Here is a 17,715-nt window from a genome sequence, read left to right as displayed (position 1 = left end):
CGTTTCTTCCATTGATGGAAGTAATGGCAGCAGGGTATGGCAAAGACTAGGGGCTCGCAGTAATCTCACACAGACGCAGGTGACCGGTGATATGACCGATTAAAGGCGAAGCACTGTGATCAACGCAAATTTGTCGAGGACGGTTATTATTCACAGCCCGTTTCGCCACGTGGGTGAAAGGGGACCTCCGGCTTAAGAAACGAGCGAAATAAGAGAGAGCCACGTGGATGGCTCAAGAGGAAGTGGCGGTCGGCGGCGCCCGGACACGGAACCAATCCGGGGTTCGATAGTTTAGATTTTGTTGTTGGATTTTTGCGTCGGTTAAGTTGGCTTGTGGCCCGCGTTTAATAGGCGGTGCGGAGGTGGCGTCATCGACGTCGCCCGTCTCATGTCCAGAGTATTCCAGCGACAAAAACTCCGCCCTCGAGTTGCCCAATCATGCATATAGGTTCCGCACGAGGTGTACAATTTTTAATGTCAGATGATGATCCCTCCAAAATCAACATCCAAGACTTATTTAGCTTTCCAGATCACCAAAAACCATTTATTGATCTTATGAATTAGGTTGCCATCTTGGTGATGATATGAGGGCTGGACCAGAAGAATCTTAATTAATTATATAGCTCATCTTTGTCTCTAGGTGGTGCGTAATTGGTGATGTCTCCATTTGTTTTTTCTTCCACGGATGATGAACTGAAACCACTATCAGCAGAACATCTGAAATGAATGCATAAAAGATTACTACTACTCCTGAATGTTGGGTCAGAAGTGCATATTTTGCTATTGTTTCTTGGCTTTCTTTTCTCTTGACGAACCAACGACGACATGTACGAGAGAGAATACAGAAGACACCCACAGTGGGTGAAATACGAGGAAAATCTAATGTATTTATCTCACAATGTCAATCTTGGCTTTGTCAGAAAGCTAATGACATCTTGAATATTACTGGGAAGAGTTACTGATCGTTTCACTGCCCATGATTGATTAAATCCGTTTGTGTTGTTCCTGGGCATATAAAACGGCAGATACAAACGGGCCTCTCTTTGTGCGAGTCCAGTAATCGTAACTAGTCATGCCGATGATCCATGGTGGACGGAGATCAAATGCGCAGTCCATGAACATGCAGACACACAAGCAGAGGAGGACTAGATATGGGAGGGAGCTCCAAGAAAGGTCCTGCTTCCTTAATACCAAAGCTCCGTTGCCACTCACAGACAGCTATTAATCGCATTAAGAAACAAGATGAGAGAGAGTGGTGAAGCGCATCGATAAGCTTGACGGCTGGTTCCCAAAGTTCACTCGATTATAACTTGTCAGTTGTAAAGAAGCCAAACCCCGATTTGTCCCAAATCCAAGGCTGGATTCTCCGAGAATAACGTACTGTTTGGATAGCTCTCGGGAGCACCCATTATGTATATGTTTAACTTTCTGCACAGAGGTCTCTCTCTCTCTCTCTCTCTCCAATGCTGATTCTTTAAAGCATGACAACGATGCTCGAACTCTGTAATTTATCATCTCACTATATGTCCAAATCTCTTCGATCTGCAAAATAAGTTAGGTGGCTTCTTAAATGTGATGTTGATCCAAATCAATTACCATCTACATGTGAATCTCAGGGTTGCATTTGTCATAGTTCTGTCACTCATGCAATAGAAGCTGCATTGTGTTGTGAGAGTACAGCCTGCTGATCATCTACACATGGCATATGTTTAAGAAGTAAAGCAGAATTGGACAGCTCGAGACACAAGCACGAGAGACTTAAAACTTCTGGGGCTGACTTCTTATTCCCAGCATCATAAGCTGCCAAGAAAGGTCTAATATGTATCTTGATCAAGCTCTAACATTCATAAATACGTCTCGGCAAACAGAGATCCCTTTACGCTTGATGTGGCAATGCATGTTCTTCTCGAACCAAGAGTTGTATCTGATGTTTCCATTGTGGTGAGACAGGTGAGCCTGAGCCCATCTTCTCATGAGAATTCAACTAGACACTGATGTGGCCGAGGATAAGAACGAAGAAGATCAGATATTGTCACCACCGCAGACAGCTAATCCTTTCTTCCTTGCTCCGATAGGTTATCCTGCACATCACCTTTGGTCATCAGTAAAGGAACAGTGACTCCCAGGTAATCTTCAGCTGCTGCGTTCGGAAATCCATGACCGGTTGACTGCCAAGCCAAGGTTTTAATCATCTAGAAGTCGGTGACATTAAAAAAAAAAAAAAAGACTTGAAAGCGTTTACAACCACTGTTGCAGACGCATCAATGAATGATGACAAGGAGGGGTTGACTTGGAAATCCCAAGCAAAGCTTTGAACGCGATGCAAAATGGCGTTGCAATCAAAGTCTTTACACCGAAAGCTACAGCTCCGCGAGCCATGGCTACTGCTCTAGGAAGAACAAGCCTCCGCTTGGACTTCTTCGCAGTGGCATTTAGATTTACCGCCCCCAAAAAAATTTCCCTTTGCATGATTTGCATCGAATCAGATTCAACAGGAAACCGTGAATTCACCTTGCGAACCGGAAGATTGGTGTCGATCACGCTGCAATGGTTGTAGGGAATCATGGTCGCCATGGTGACGACGAGAGAGCAGTCACCGTCGGGAGGCAGCACGGGAAAGAGTGTCGCTCACGGCATCCCTGCTTTAAAAATCGTGCCGGGTCTTTTCTCAGTTCGGCACAGTGCCGTACCACGTCCACCTTTCATCCCCCACGTGCGAAGACCAGTGGCGTCTCGCCACGTCCCTTCTTTTTTCCCTCCCCGAAGCTTTTAGTGCGCGAGGGTGTACGCTTGTCAGTGGGTCCCGCCTGTTCCTACTCTGTCACGCCACGGCGCCGCATCTGCGCTGGATAGGGAGAGGGGAAGGAGGGGGACAACGTGGGTCCCACTTCACGTGCGGTGATGCTACCCCGCGCTATCGGGCCGTGCGATTTGCGCGTCGCGTCGCGTCGCGTCATCGATGCCGGTAGACGCGTGTCCCGCCGCGGGCCCCGGCCGCGGCCGCGACAAAACGCGGATCACCTTTGATTTCGAATTACCATCCTGCCGCTCCTCCTCCCCCCGCCTCAGTCACTCCCATCCTAGCCCTCGATACTTCGGATCACCACGCCATCCAACGGCCACGGTGAAAAGTACGACAAGCTACTCTTGCGGATCACGCTAGTTACAAGATAGCACCTCTTTTTATTCTCAACAGGAGGAATCCAGGTCCAAAAGGCTGCCGTGCTCCGCGAAACATCAGAACGTGTTTAACGAGGAAACAACGAAACACGCGACGTGGTGGCGTGAAGCCAGCCCGATGGCAGTATCGTAAATAAAAAGCAGGTCGAAGGGCAGCATCACATCGACGAAGAAAGAGAAACAAGAGCCTTATCCACAAGGCCTCTTCCAAGTGAAGGCTTCTCTATAATAACAAGCTCTCACGAGCAATGAAATCTAAAGAAGGAAGCGCCCAATCACAGGGTTTTCCCTTTCCCTCTCTCCTCCTCCTCGTCTTCTTCCCTTCTCCTTCGGTGGTCCGAAACTACGCAGACCAAGGACCGAGTCGTGAAGAATAGTTGAGACGAGGGGGCTTTCTGCGAGGAAACAGAATACAAAGACGAGAGCTTGGTTGATCATGGCGGGGGGAAGACAGCAGCTGACGGCGAAGCACGCGGCGCACCGCCTCTTCACGCCGACCGCCGCCGGGTTCGACGCGGACGAGTTCGAGGAGTCCGACGTCTGGGGAAGCCCCATCGAGCCGCGCCTGGCCGAGTTCCCGAAGCCGGCGCCTTCCTCCCGACCTTCTTCCGCGCGCAGCAAGAAGGCAGATCGCGCCGTCGCCGATGCCGCTGCCGCCGCTTCCTTGCCGGTGAACATACCGGACTGGTCCAAGATACTCGGCAGCTACTACGGCGGCGGTAGCAGCAACAGCGCCAGGGGCTGGTGGGAGGAGGAGGGCGAGGAGGGCGGCGCTGGGGGGCCGATGATCCCGCCGCACGAGCTGCTGTGGCGGAGCCGTGCGGCGTCGTTCTCTGTCCACGAGGGGGTCGGCTGCACCCTCAAGGGCCGCGACCTCAGGCGCGTTCGCAATGCCATCTGGGAGAAGACTGGGTTCCAGGACTGACACCTTCGATCGATCATCCAATCACCATTTAGCGGAACGCAAAGAGACAGACTGCAAATGAGGCCGTTTTTGCCACCAAAAAGCCATCTTTTTTCCTTCTCGTATATGTATATCTGCAAGGATATATGGATTTGTGCTCATATATTCTTTCCTTTTCCCCTTCTTGGTTGAAGTTTTATAGCGTACGTATTTAACTTTCTGAAGCCATGGATTGTAACTTGGAGTGCCCAATTTAATGCCAAAGTTCAAATCAATGTCATGGAAACAGAGTAAAGCGTGTCTGTTCCTCCATCGCTACTTGCGTACTCTCGGTGCTTTCCAGAGAATAAATCCCAATGTTTGATTGTGAGAATCGAATTGCTGTTTGCTGATACAAGCCAATCTACTTCATATGTGTGAGAACTGGTTAAGGCTGGTATTCATCTCGGAGGATGGGATTCAAGGAACAGTGTGGTGAGGAACACCCTTTGTGAGAGACTCTGCAGCCTCCGATAGAGGAAAAAGCAGGAGTGTGATTAGAGAAACCATACAAGTAGAACTGCCGATTTCAACTTGGACAAATTTGGTAGGCAAATTTATCTAAATGACGAGACATGTCGTGAACAGCAAAGGAAGAAGAAGAAGAAGACGAAGAAGAAAACGAGGGTATGATGTGTGCTTGTGCTTATCTTATACAAGTGGGGTGGTACTTACTGTAGAGCAAATAATCAAAAATACAAGAAAGCGAGATTAGGAAAAGAGAAACTATAAACAAGTGAATTGATTTACTCTACAATGAGATGACTTGCAAGTTCTTCCCATTTCATGTTTCTTATGAGAACCTTTAAATGAAGCTTTATCTTTTGAATGATAGACATTAAATTAATGGAGACTTAGTAGGTTAAGATATCCAGTGCCTTCTTTTCTTGACACTTTCATCCTTGCCTCAAAAAACGCAGACATAATAATTGAAGATATAAGCTTATATACTTGTGCTTTTTCTTATGTGCACTGCATGGACACATCTTTTAGGACTAGAGTTATATGCTTTAGGATTATATTTAATGCAAACTGGCATATGGCATATTCTGTTTGGTACATAATTTAGAGCACTTGTTGTGCTTTGGAATAGTTATATGCTAAATGAATGAAAAGTAATTTGGTCATTCTCACAGGGAACACAGTCAATTCTCTTAGCAGAAAAGCTGCAGTACCTCCTCTAATAATTCGATGACTTTATGCTTGAAGCTGAGTGCATCGTGGAATCTCATATGGCATTTAGATTGCTCTCTCTCTCTCTCTCTCTCTCTCACACACACACACACACACTCACAAAAGAAAATGCCATGCTAGTGTTCGTATTCCTGCTACAAAAACTGTCCTTTTTGGGGGTGGAGATGGACACTCTCCATCAAGCAACAGGTGCTGGAGAGGGAATCCACAGCCACAACAAAGCCAAAGCCCCACATAGGTCTTTATGTTGAATTAATAATGGTAGGTAAAGATGGGAAGAAGCCATTCTTATTCTTTGTTTATTCCTTCAGATATGCCAATGTCTTGCATTGTTGATAGGATGACAACATTGGGTATTTCAACAAATTAATAAAATAAGACAAGCGATTTATTATTGTGGTTGAAGATATGGTTGTGTCTTCCATTTTTAAACCACCTCAGCATGGTATTCATGTCTTATCTATTTCTTAAAGACAAGGATAGGTGATAGTGACTGGTTGAGGCATCTCAACAATGATTTTTTTTTTCTTTTTTGCTTGCAAGAATGATTTGGTGATTCTGTATCACATAATTTGCCAAAAAATAAATATCAGTTAGATCTTGGCAAAAAAATCTATAAGATCAAATCGATCTAATCAAATATCTAGAAGGATAAAAAATGCAGCTTTCGAGTTGAATTGTATTGGTTTCACTGTTCCATGCTTTTCTCCTAAACATATATGAAGAAGATGGCCAATTTTCTTGTCCATATTTAGCTAGTCTACCGGCCGGTGCACCCACACAAAATCTCTGAGACTCCACCTGCAATCCGTATCATTTTTTCCTGCTCATGAGACAGGGAAATGATTGATATGTATAAGACCTCATCTGCATCTCCTTTTCTCTTCACTCATAGTAGATGGATTAGATCACCGGCCTTTTTAGCTTGATGTTAACGTGTCCACTGCAGGCAGAGCCAATCAGAGTTGGCAAGAGAGAGAACCAAAATGCAGACAAAGAGCTTCCTCCGGAAAAGATTGGCACCTGTTGAGTAAGAGCAGAACGTGAGATGCTTCACTAGTTGACGTTGTTGATTTGCTTGCTTCATGGCCGGGTCCTGATGCGGAAGCATTGCAGCTTAGAACAAAGATTACAAGACACTGTTTGAGGCTGCAAGCTGCTCTACTTTGCACAGACAACAATGAATAAGAAGTGCCATCTGACTTTGTTTTTGTTTCCGTTCGTTGCATCTCAGCAGATGCAGGCTTTGATCATGTCTTGTTTCGATCCGTTGCAACTCAGGCAGATCCTGGTTGAGAAGAACTGCAGATTTAGAAGACGAAAACAAGAAACTTTCACTATTTGAGGTTGCACACTGCTGCTGTATCTTTCCAAAGGCAAGAGAGAGAGAGAGAGAGAGTCTACTGCCAAGGAATATAATTTATTTGTGATAAGGAATTGCTTGGTTCTAATTGTCCATAAATAAATGGAATACAGATATTTTTTTTAGCAATATCAAAAAAACATGATTTAAAAACAAAGATATATATATATATATATATATATATGGATCTGGTCCAAATGACATGTTTGGTAAGTCAAAGTTGCATGCATGTATTTTTGACCTAATCAGCAAATTCTGAATTGTATGCCGAAAGAAAAAAAGTGTTTTTGTTTTGCATTTTGTATATGGAGCGTGTGGATAGTTGCACTGAAATTAATCTTTTTTTCTTTTACATAAAACAATGGATGCTCATTTTAGTTTCAATAAGCTTATACGATCGGCTATATATCTTAATTGGACATCCCAAGTTGGACAAATGACCCATTATTCAACTTAGGGTGGGCTTTAATATTTCATAATTTATTTTAATATTTTTTTGTCTCATTTAACCTAAGTTCTAACTCTTTTAATTAAGAAGTGTGGCAGCTAAGATAGAAAAAGGGGTAGCTATGACTATGAAAAAGAGATAAGTAACAATAGCAATTGAGGGTAGAAAAACGAATAAAGGGAAGAAGACAAAGACAACGCAAATACTATTTTCAATCATTCACGTAATATTCTTATCTCAGGTTAGATCAAATTTATAGTAAATTCTTATTGCGATCACTTTAGAAAAAATTTGGATATTATACATAGTGATATAATCCTTGTATCCGAGTTATTCTTTTGTTATTGTTGCTTGAGTTTTGGACAAGATACTTTGAGATTTGTATATTCATTATTCTTATAATAAATTTTCTCTAGCTTGCCTCATAGTTTTTACCATTCATATTGAAGGGGTCTTTCACGTAAATCTTGGTATCCTATTTGATTGTGATTTTTGTTTAATATCTGTTACGTTCTGCTTATATTTGTTTATATACAAAGTTTTCTTTTTTATTCCATCAAAACAGTGTGTAAATCAAATAAATTAATTCATAAAATTTGAGTAAATAGATAAGTATTTGGGATTTATAAACTTATTACTATGTTACCCATCAAATTGACATATAAAATAAAAAAAAACTCCAAATAAATGCATCCGAAGAATTTTAATTCTAATCGTGTTGACACATCTGAATCGAGGAGTAGACTATTATACTCAGTATCATATTTTAGATTTCGATCCATATATAACGCCAAGTGTCATTTAATATAATATAATAAATTTTATTATAAAAAATATATATATTAATTATTATTTTTAGGCACTTAATCTTATCATAACTAATAATTAATCTTATAGACCATTTGAATGAAGCGTCTTTATTCCCCTCGTTAGCGGAGGCCAATGCCATTCTTGGACACCTGCATAAATGATGCGCGATCATCTGTACAAAGATAAACGATGTTCATAAAAATCTAGAGGCCGACTTGGTAGATGATACAATCATCTATTACGTTCGGCTCCGATCTTTCGATCCTCCAAACGAGAGAGTGCATCATAATCGATTGTAGAGATTCCCGGTGGACATGCTGACGTGAGGGATAGTTTCACACCTCAAAGACATGAATTTTAGTGACGACATGCACCGAAAATAATTGTCAATATTAACATTTAGTCATCAGCTAACCTCAATAATCATCATCACTTCTTCCACTCCTTAATCTCTCCCTCTCCAGGAGAGAGGAGGAGCAGGATTGCTGCGATAGAAAAAAATATATATGCGAGAAGAAGAGGGAGTCTCAATTTGAGGAAGGCTGGCTTTGGGATGACTGAAAGGTGCTGCGCCCCATAGGATCGGGGGCTGCCATCCTTCCTTCGTTTTGAGGCAGTGGAGGGGAGGAATCCGATGGCAATCAGGTTTCTTTCAAGTCGTCATTTGCTTCGACGACTGAGATTTTTGACTTGGTTTCAATGAGTTGCATCCTTCTTCGGTGGTCGAGATCGAGATTTGACTCGGTTCGAGCGAGTCGCGTCCTTCTTCACATTCTTAATATATGGCATTTTTTAGACGATGGTCTGTGATAGAACATCGAAACGAAGGAATGATTCCCCCACTCCACCACCTCAAAGTGAAGGAAGGATCGCAGTCCTCAAGCCACGGCTTCCATCTGCGACTCCCTCTTCTTCCGGTATTCTTCTTTTTTTTTTTGCATATCGCAGCAACCCTTAGAGGGAGTGACTAAAGAGTGGAAGATGGAAAGGAAGAAGCAGAAGAAATGATGATTATTGAGGTTAGTTGATGACTAAGTATCAATATTGACAATTATATTTTGGTACATGCACTTACATGTCTTCAGGGTGTCGAACTGTCCCTCACACCAGCATATTTCATTTAGATACCGACGTCTAACGAAGGACGAGGAGGATGAGGAGGATGAGAGAAGGATAAGGAAAGAGTAGCAGCAGAAATTAGCTGATGATGGGAAGATGGCAGAGAAGACAGATCCCTCCGACCAAGAGAAATCCATGAAGACAAACGAACTGCTTTGAACATACATGTTTAAGCGCAACAGGAAGTGCAACTTCCACTGCATTTAGTACTTCTAAGATTCAAATATATGGAATCAATCTTTTGTTAATTATTTAAAATTCTAGTTTTAAATTAAGATTTTGTTCTCATACGATTCTTTTTTCCTGAATTATTCGATATTTATTTATTTTTAAATTTAAAATACTAGTTTTTTGACATCTTAATTCATAGAAAATAGTTTTCGAATCTTATTAATCACATATTTATTCTGATTAAATTAATCATGAAAGTTAGCATTTTACATGTTTATTTTGAGTTTGTTTACATAATTAAAATTATCGTTTTATGATTTGTAGAATTCTATTAAGAACAAAAAAAGGAAAAAAAAATATATGTGAGTTTGATTTAATCAAGAGTAAGATAATATTTGGTATCACTAAGTTAATAGTTTGTTGTAATTATACCTTATTGATATATTAATTTCATTGAGCATGAACCACGGGCTCAAAATATTTAGACACGAGTTAACAATAATAAACTCGTCAATCTCTTATAAATAATATAAGACTTAGTCCATTTTAAGAATTTATAAATAAAAATTAGATAACTTTTTATGAGATGGATAAAGAGTAAACTAAGATTAGATATTAATCTAAAACAAGATTTCTAACCCTTTCTAAATCATGGATTTTATATATTCTGAACTAAAAATATCAAATAGTAAGTCAACAATTTTAAAAAAAATAATAATTAATCTAAATCATATTATATAACTTCTAAATGCTAAAAATGTGAAACTAACATAATAATTAAAAATCTAAAAGAGTCGGAGAATTTATCTCTCTCTAGCTCATGCTCCTTATTGATGAATAGGGAGGCGACTCTACCTCTCGTTGAATAGGAGAGGGAGAGGTTCCTATTTGGGTTAGGAGTCTAGAATAATTAAATAATTAATTTTATGTGTTTCCTAATTCGTAAAATTTGTTTCCAACTTTTATGAATTAGGAAACATATAAAACTAATTATTTCTTGTTTCATAATTTGGGCTAGGAGTCTCATAAAGATTCCAACTTTTTTTTAAAGATATATTATCATCGAAATCAACTTAAAAAAGAATCATACATACCCTAATTAATATAAAATATATCTTTTATATTTAAATTCAGATTCATTCTAAATGTAAATTATTTGCTGATTACATTCCTTCTCTCTTAAAAAAAATTTGGTCTCCAAATTTGATCTTATCATAGTAAAAGGATTAGGTCAAGTTAATAACACTTTATGATATATTTGGGTAAAGAATTTAATGATCTTATTGTTCTCCTAGTAGATTCACTCTTTGCATAATGATTGATAGAGACACTGAATAAAAGAGGACTTAGAGAGAAGAAGAAAGATCTAGATTGCTTCTTGAAAAAAAAAAAAAATTATTCACATAATTACAGAGAAACTTTTTGAACACTAAGCTCGGGCTGCTTGATTTATCATAACTTCACTCTTATCACCACGTCACTCTCTTTTTTATTCCAATAATAAGTTTAAACATATTGATATAAGGTATTTAATGGTTATAAATGATAGAAGATAAGATTTCTCAAACTATACGAGGAAATCACTCTATTCTATTGAGGAAAATCCTCCATTGAGAAATCCTTCCTTCGGCCAGCGACCAGCTACAGCCAATCTATCTTCCTCATCGGCGTAGGAGAGGATATGTTAATGTATTTAAACTTTTTCACTTCTTTAATAAAGCTTCTTCAATAATTATTCTTATCTTCTATTCTTTTTATCAATAAAAAGAATTACTTTAGAGCCTAAGATATTTGACAAAACATATTCTTATGTATGGATTTATGAGCAACCTATAAAAGATTGATGTATGCTTGAATAGATATTATAATTGGATTTATTTTTATATAATTAAAATTATTTATTTATTTTTATCATGCTTATATTCATCTATCTATATATTATGGATAAATATGATATGTATTAATAAGATAAATTACATGAATCATTTTGAATTATATTATGAAAGACTAATCGTGATATTCATATTCAATAGGAGTCACTTGATTTCATTAACTATTAGACCATGCCATTTAAGATATATTTAAAATTTAAATTAAATAAAATCAATTAACTATATATTACCTTGAAATGTTATGTGGAAAGTATATCATGTTTTGTGTACTTGTTGAAAAAGAAAAAAAATGTACAAGAAGATAACATCTTCTATGGTATCATATTAAGATTTTATGATATAAAAATGAAGGGAGGAATGTAATCATCAAATAATTTAAATTCATTTAAATTATGAATTTAAATAGAAAAATATTTTATATCAATTAGGAAGCACGAGTTTATTTCTCTGACTCTTCCCATTTCATCCTTATAGTAATTTTGAGATTCTCGTTTATCATAAAAAGTTATATAATTGGGTCTAGATTTTATAATAAATTTTCTGTAGTTTTTTATGTACTATTTTAAAAGTTTAGATTGAAATATATGAGATCTATGATTCATTACTTGTTTAAAATCTAGTTTTAAATTATAATTCTGATCATCTTGTATCTAATATAATATGCAATTATTTCATTAGTTTTTAACCATAAATATCAATGAATTATCGATTTTTAAAATTAAGAAAAAAAATAGCTATTTATATTTGAATTCATGAATGAATCTTATGCTCAGCCCAGTGCTGTGCATAGCCCGACGGAGCCCTAATTTCAGTCGAACCAGAGTGTTCAGTTCAGTTTCAGAATGTTGAATCTCGTATTTTGATGATGAAACCACTTGCTATGTGTTTATGATTTAATCTGCGTTTTGAGTGACGTAGAATGCTTCGATCAGGATGAGACAATTAAAGCAGGAAAATCATATTGTGCCGGAGGAACATGTCAAAAGATTGGACGTCGGACCAGTGGATTGGTCGATGTATCGACAGAAGGTTTCGGGCCATGGATTCAGGCATCGGGCTAAGAAGAGCGGGTTTTGTGCCAAGGATATCGGAGTTGCGGAGTCAACTGGCCGATTGGGCAATAGACCGCAAGAGAGGACAATGCGCCGAAGAATCAAACGAAGCGTCGAGGGACCAATGACATGTCGGACAACTTGATTGCTTAGGAGTAATTGTCTAGATCGAAGCTTTGCTTTACTTGTGCAGGATTAACTACGATAGCTTGAAGACATAAAGCAAGTCTACCGGAGTCAAGTTCAATGGGTGTTCGAGAGTCCGAAGATTCGTCGGAAATGTTGCTGGAACCAACCGAGAAGGAATCGAGGACTTGCCGAAGTTTTTGAAAGTCCACTAGAGAGATCGTCGGAGGTTCGCAGAGATCACCGAGAAGGTTCGACTACTTGCCAAAGACTCGTTGAACTCGCCACAAGACCGGGAGCCTGCTGGGAGTCCATCGGAAGAAATCCAAGGGTGTATCGGAAGTCCGTCGGAAGTTCGCCGAAAAGCTTGCTAGAAGGAAACTCGACGTTGCCGGTTAAAAACTTACTTAGGACTATGTCTTAATTTCGTAGTTTATATATAATTAGGATTAGGATTAAGGGTTAATCCTATAACTCGGTTAGGGGCCAATTGGGCCCGAATGTGACTTGGTTTGGGTCGGACTTGAAGCCCAACCAGTGACCCGTAAGGTCGGGCGGTGGAACCGTCGGACTAAGCGGTGGCACCACCCAGAGCCCAAAGGGTCGGGCGATGGTACCGTCGGACTGGGCGGTGGCACCGCCCAGCACCCGAGAGTTCCTGCGGTGGCACCACCCAGTACCCAAGAGTTCCGACGGTGGCATCGCCAGAACTCTGTCAATGTTGAAATTGACAGGCGGTAGCACCGCCACCGATAGGCGGTGGCACCGCCAGTCACCGATCGATATGAAAATGACATGCGGTGGCACCGCCAGCATCGGAAACCCAAGAGAATTCAAAATTTGGAGCCCAAATTTGAATCCTCTTGGGGGCCTATAAATACTCCTCAATTCTCAGTAGAGAATACAACTTTTGTGAAGTATTAGATTGTGATAAAAGCCTTAGCAAAGTCTTTAGCAAGCATTGTTTTCAATTGCTTGAGTGTTCACCTCCTTCTTTCTCATTGAAATTTTGTAAGAGTGTGAACCACTTGTAAAAGGTTGTAAGAGGGGGTATTTGTCCTTCCCCTTCAAAGTGATTTGTTAGTGGAGATTGGGAGCCTCATCAAAGAAGGCTTCGCAAGTGGATGTAGGTCATTTGACCAAACCACTTTAAATTGGTGTGTTCCTTGAATGTGTGAGTACTTACCTTTCTAAAATTATTATTTACACTACAGCAAGCTTTCGTTTTCATCTTCTCACTTTACTCAAGTTATTATCGAATTGAAATCTCCTCGCATTTACGAATTCGATTTCAAACTTACAAGTTTTAATCCGCTACACTAATTCACCCCCCCCCCCCCCCCCACCCTCTTAGTGCCGCTCCGATCCTAACAATTGGTATCAGAGCCATGATTTTCTACTTTGGTTTAACACCCAAATAGAAATGGCTCTTTACGGCTTTCAAGAGGGTCACTCTCTCATTCGTCCTCCCTTTTTCAATGGGACGGACTACACTTATTAGAAAACTCGAATGAGAGTTTTCTTACTTTCGTTGAATCTCAAGCTTTGGAATATTGTTGAAAATGGATTTCAAAAATCTTCTCTTCTGATGAGCGAATGGGATGAATCGGAGAAGAAAGTTTTTGCTTTAAACGCAAAGGCTATGAATGTCTTATATTGTGCACTTGACAAAAATGAATTTAATCGCGTTTCAATTTGTGATTCGGCTTTTGATATTTGGAGAACTCTTGAGGTCACCCATGAAGGCACTAGCCAAGTGAAAGAGTTCAAAATCAACATTCTTGTATACTCTTACGAACTTTTTCGAATGAAACCAAGTGAGTCCATCGGAGACATGTACACCCGTTTCACGGATGTCATCAATGGACTCAAAACTCTTGGTAAAAGTTTTTCTAACTTTGAACTAGTAACTAAAATCTTAAGATCCTTTCCAAAAAGTTGGGATCCAAAATTTATGGCCATTCAAGAGGCCAAGGACCTTAAGACATTTCCTCTCGAAGAACTAATTGGGTCTTTAATGACCTACAAAATGAACAATGTGATAAAAAGGGAACTCGAGAACAACCTTCCAAAGAACAGGAAGGATTTGGGACATAGAACACATGAAGACCACTCGAGCATAAGCTCAAGTGATGGTGAACTTAAACTATAAACAAAACAAAAATTAAAAAGCAAAAAGAACGGAACTACTTGCTTTGAACGCAAGAAGACGAACACAAATTAGGATGAATCAAGCTCCTCCGAAGACGAAGTGAAAATCAAGAAAGGCGAGGTGGCAAACTACGCCTCAACGACATTCAATGATGAGGTAATCGAAACCCCCTTAATTTATTTTGAAATTATTTGATGTTTTCCATGATGCATTTTTTTTTAATAATAATTTTTCTTGAAAATTGCATGTTTTATGTTAATGTTAGATTTAAATCTAATGATCATATGTATGTTTTTCTTAAGAAGAAAAAATGTGTATCTTGATGATTTTCGATTTTGATTGAAACCATGCTTGATGTCTTAATGAAAATATTAAGAAATTTAACATCATGCTTAATGATGATGCATGGTTTTTGTATGGAAAACTAAGCATAAAAAGATAGATTAATCTAAAAAGAAAAATGCATGACTACAATAAATAACAAAATGATTTTGGTTGAAAATATCTTATGCCGAATGAAACCAATCGATGAATATGCTTTATGTTTAATAGTTTCTTTGGCTTATATACCTTATCGTGATAAATGTTTTGAAAAGTTTACATCATATTTGATGATTATTATACATGATGATTTATTGGTCTTGAAGTTATTCGATTTTGATTAAATGAAATTATGTTTGACTTGAAGTAATGAGTTGAAATTATTTTTTTAATTATGTGTTGCACTTTTTTTGATGATTTTTTATCCTTCCGTTTTAAACGATGATGCATGGATTTGAAAGAAAAGGACATGCATGTATGGAATCAATCAATAAGTTGAAATAAAAGGAGAAAAGAATTTTTTATTAAAAATTTTCTTTTTCTCTATCTTATTAATTTCTAAATAAGAGACCAATAAATTTTTTTATGCCATTTTAAATCTCTTGAAAGAAATATTGAGATTTTGATGATTTGGACGATTTGAATTTGAACGAGTTTTATCCAAAATCATGATCTTGATTCCGTGATATTTATAAATTAAGATTTATTATGAATCAAGATTTTTTCATTAATCGATCTCCTAAGATTTTCTTTTGATTATTTATGAGTAGGTTCTTCAAAAAGAAATCATGCCTTGTATTCACATGTTCTAATATTTCATAACATGATTTTTATGCAATTCCTTGTATTCATAAAATGTTTATCTCATCACTTAATTATTTTCTTCTTGATATTTCTTATGTGGTGATATAAAATTATGCATGAAATACACTTGATATTATTTTGATGCATACAAATGAAAAGTTATGATCATACATGGTAGGATGTAATTTGACAAATTAATACCATCATGATTTGAAATATTTATGATTTGGAACGATGCAAGCAATACTTATGTTTTTAATTATGATGTGATGTATTACATATGATGTGAATCATGATTTAAAATGCTATGAGTTGTTGCTAAAATGATGTATTATAAATGTTGATTTAATGTTTTATATCATGAATGCTCTAAATGATGAATGTTTGGTATCATGATCAAAATGTTGATAAATAGTTAAAAATTTTAGTATCATGTATGATATGCTCATAATGTTGATTGATTTATTTAATATCGTGAATGAAATATAAGGTTTTTGAAATAGTGCATGTTTTAATTTAAAAATATAATGATGCATAAATAAGATTAATACTTACCTTTGTCATAATTGATGTAAAGGGTCTTTCCTTTTTTTTGACAATGACAAAGGGGGAGATAGCTGGCTTGCACAAGACAAGAGAAGCAAAAAAGCAAAAAATTACAAATGTACACATCGCAAAAAGAGGCAAAACTTATTAGTTTGCTCATCTTAAAAGTAAGAAATGCTATCTTGTAATCTCAAGCAAATGTGCTATCTTGCCTATTTCAAGAAGCAAAACTTACAACTTGCACATTGCAATATGAAGCAGGAATCATGAGCTTAGACAAGAAAGCTATCTTGCACTTGCTTTCGAAATTTTTGCTAGCTTGTATGCAGTAAAACTTGCATATCATAAAAATTGCTAGCTTATAGTCTAAAGAGAAGCAAATAGTTGCTATCTCAAGATACAAAACATGCTAACTTGCACTTTGCAATGGAACCAAAATTGCTAGCTCAAACATTACAAAGGAAGCAAAACTTTGCTAGCTTACAACTTGCATATTTCAAGAAGCAAGAGTTGCATTCTTGAACATCTCTAATTTGCTAGCTAGCATGATGTAGAACTTGCTATCTTGAACATTATAAAGAAATGCTATCTTGCACATCGCAAAGAAAAGCAAATATGCCAACTTACACATCTTTAAATTTGCTAGCTTGTATGTTGTAAAACTTTCATATCTACAACTTGATAGCTTGAATGTTCTAAGCATGATCTAACACTTGCTAAATTTTCAAGCTTACAACTTGCATGATGATAAAAATGAATATTATGTTTTTCATGCAATAAGTTGAATTTATCTCTCAAACACATAGAAAGTGACACTTCTCCTTTTTGTTGATGACAAAGGGGGAGAAGTATGATCATGTTATGTATGATGACGTGTTATAAATATTTATGATGAATATTTGCAATGACTTGAATTCGGCTTGAATTCAAGACTCTATTAACATGGCATATTGATAGGGGGAGTTTGTTTAAACTCCGGGAATTAAGGTTAACTCCGTCATCAAGTGGTTGTCATCATAAAATAGGGGGAGATTATTGAATCTCGTACTTTGATGATGAAACCACTTGCTATGTGTTTATGATTTAATTTACATTTTGAGTGATGCAGGATGCTTCGATCAGGATGAGATAGTTAAAGCAAGAAAATCATGTTGTGCCAGAGGAACATGTCAGAAAATTAGACGTCGGGCCGGTGGATCGGTCGATGTATCGACAGAAGGCTTCGGGCCATGGATTCAGGCATCGGGCCAAGAAGAGTGGGTATTGCGCCAAGGATATCGGAGTTACGGAGTCAACTGGCCGATTGAGCAATAGGTCGCAAGAGAGGACTATGCACCGAAGAATCGGACGAAGCGTCGAGAGACCAATGACATGTCGGACAACTTGATTGCTTAGGAGTAATTGTCTAGATCGAAGTTTTGCTTTACTTGTGCAGGATTAACTACGATAGCTTGAAGACATAAAGCAAGTCTACCGGAGTCAAGTTCGATAGGTGTTCGAGAGTCCGAAGATTCGTCGGAGATGTTGCTGGAACCAACCGAGAAGGAATCGAGGACTTGCCGAAGTTTTCGGAAGTCCACCGGAGAGATCGTCG

General features: G+C 38.2%; 1 protein-coding gene across 1 annotated transcript; it reads left to right on the top strand.

Annotated features, from left to right (window-relative positions):
- The first annotated feature begins 3,420 nt into the window (after nucleotides 1–3,420).
- Nucleotides 3,421–4,396, top strand: LOC103994969 (protein S40-4). Its single transcript, XM_009415442.3, has one exon. The coding sequence runs from the start codon at nucleotides 3,617–3,619 to the stop codon at nucleotides 4,103–4,105; it is 489 nt and encodes a 162-aa protein (XP_009413717.2). The 5' UTR covers nucleotides 3,421–3,616; the 3' UTR covers nucleotides 4,106–4,396.
- The last annotated feature ends 13,319 nt before the right edge of the window (nucleotides 4,397–17,715 follow it).

This window comes from Musa acuminata, chromosome BXJ3-8 (genome assembly GCF_036884655.1).
Source record: "Musa acuminata AAA Group cultivar baxijiao chromosome BXJ3-8, Cavendish_Baxijiao_AAA, whole genome shotgun sequence".
NCBI lineage: Eukaryota > Viridiplantae > Streptophyta > Magnoliopsida > Zingiberales > Musaceae > Musa > Musa acuminata.
Note: the sequence above shows the minus strand (reverse complement) of the source record. Positions and strands in the feature narration are given on the sequence as shown.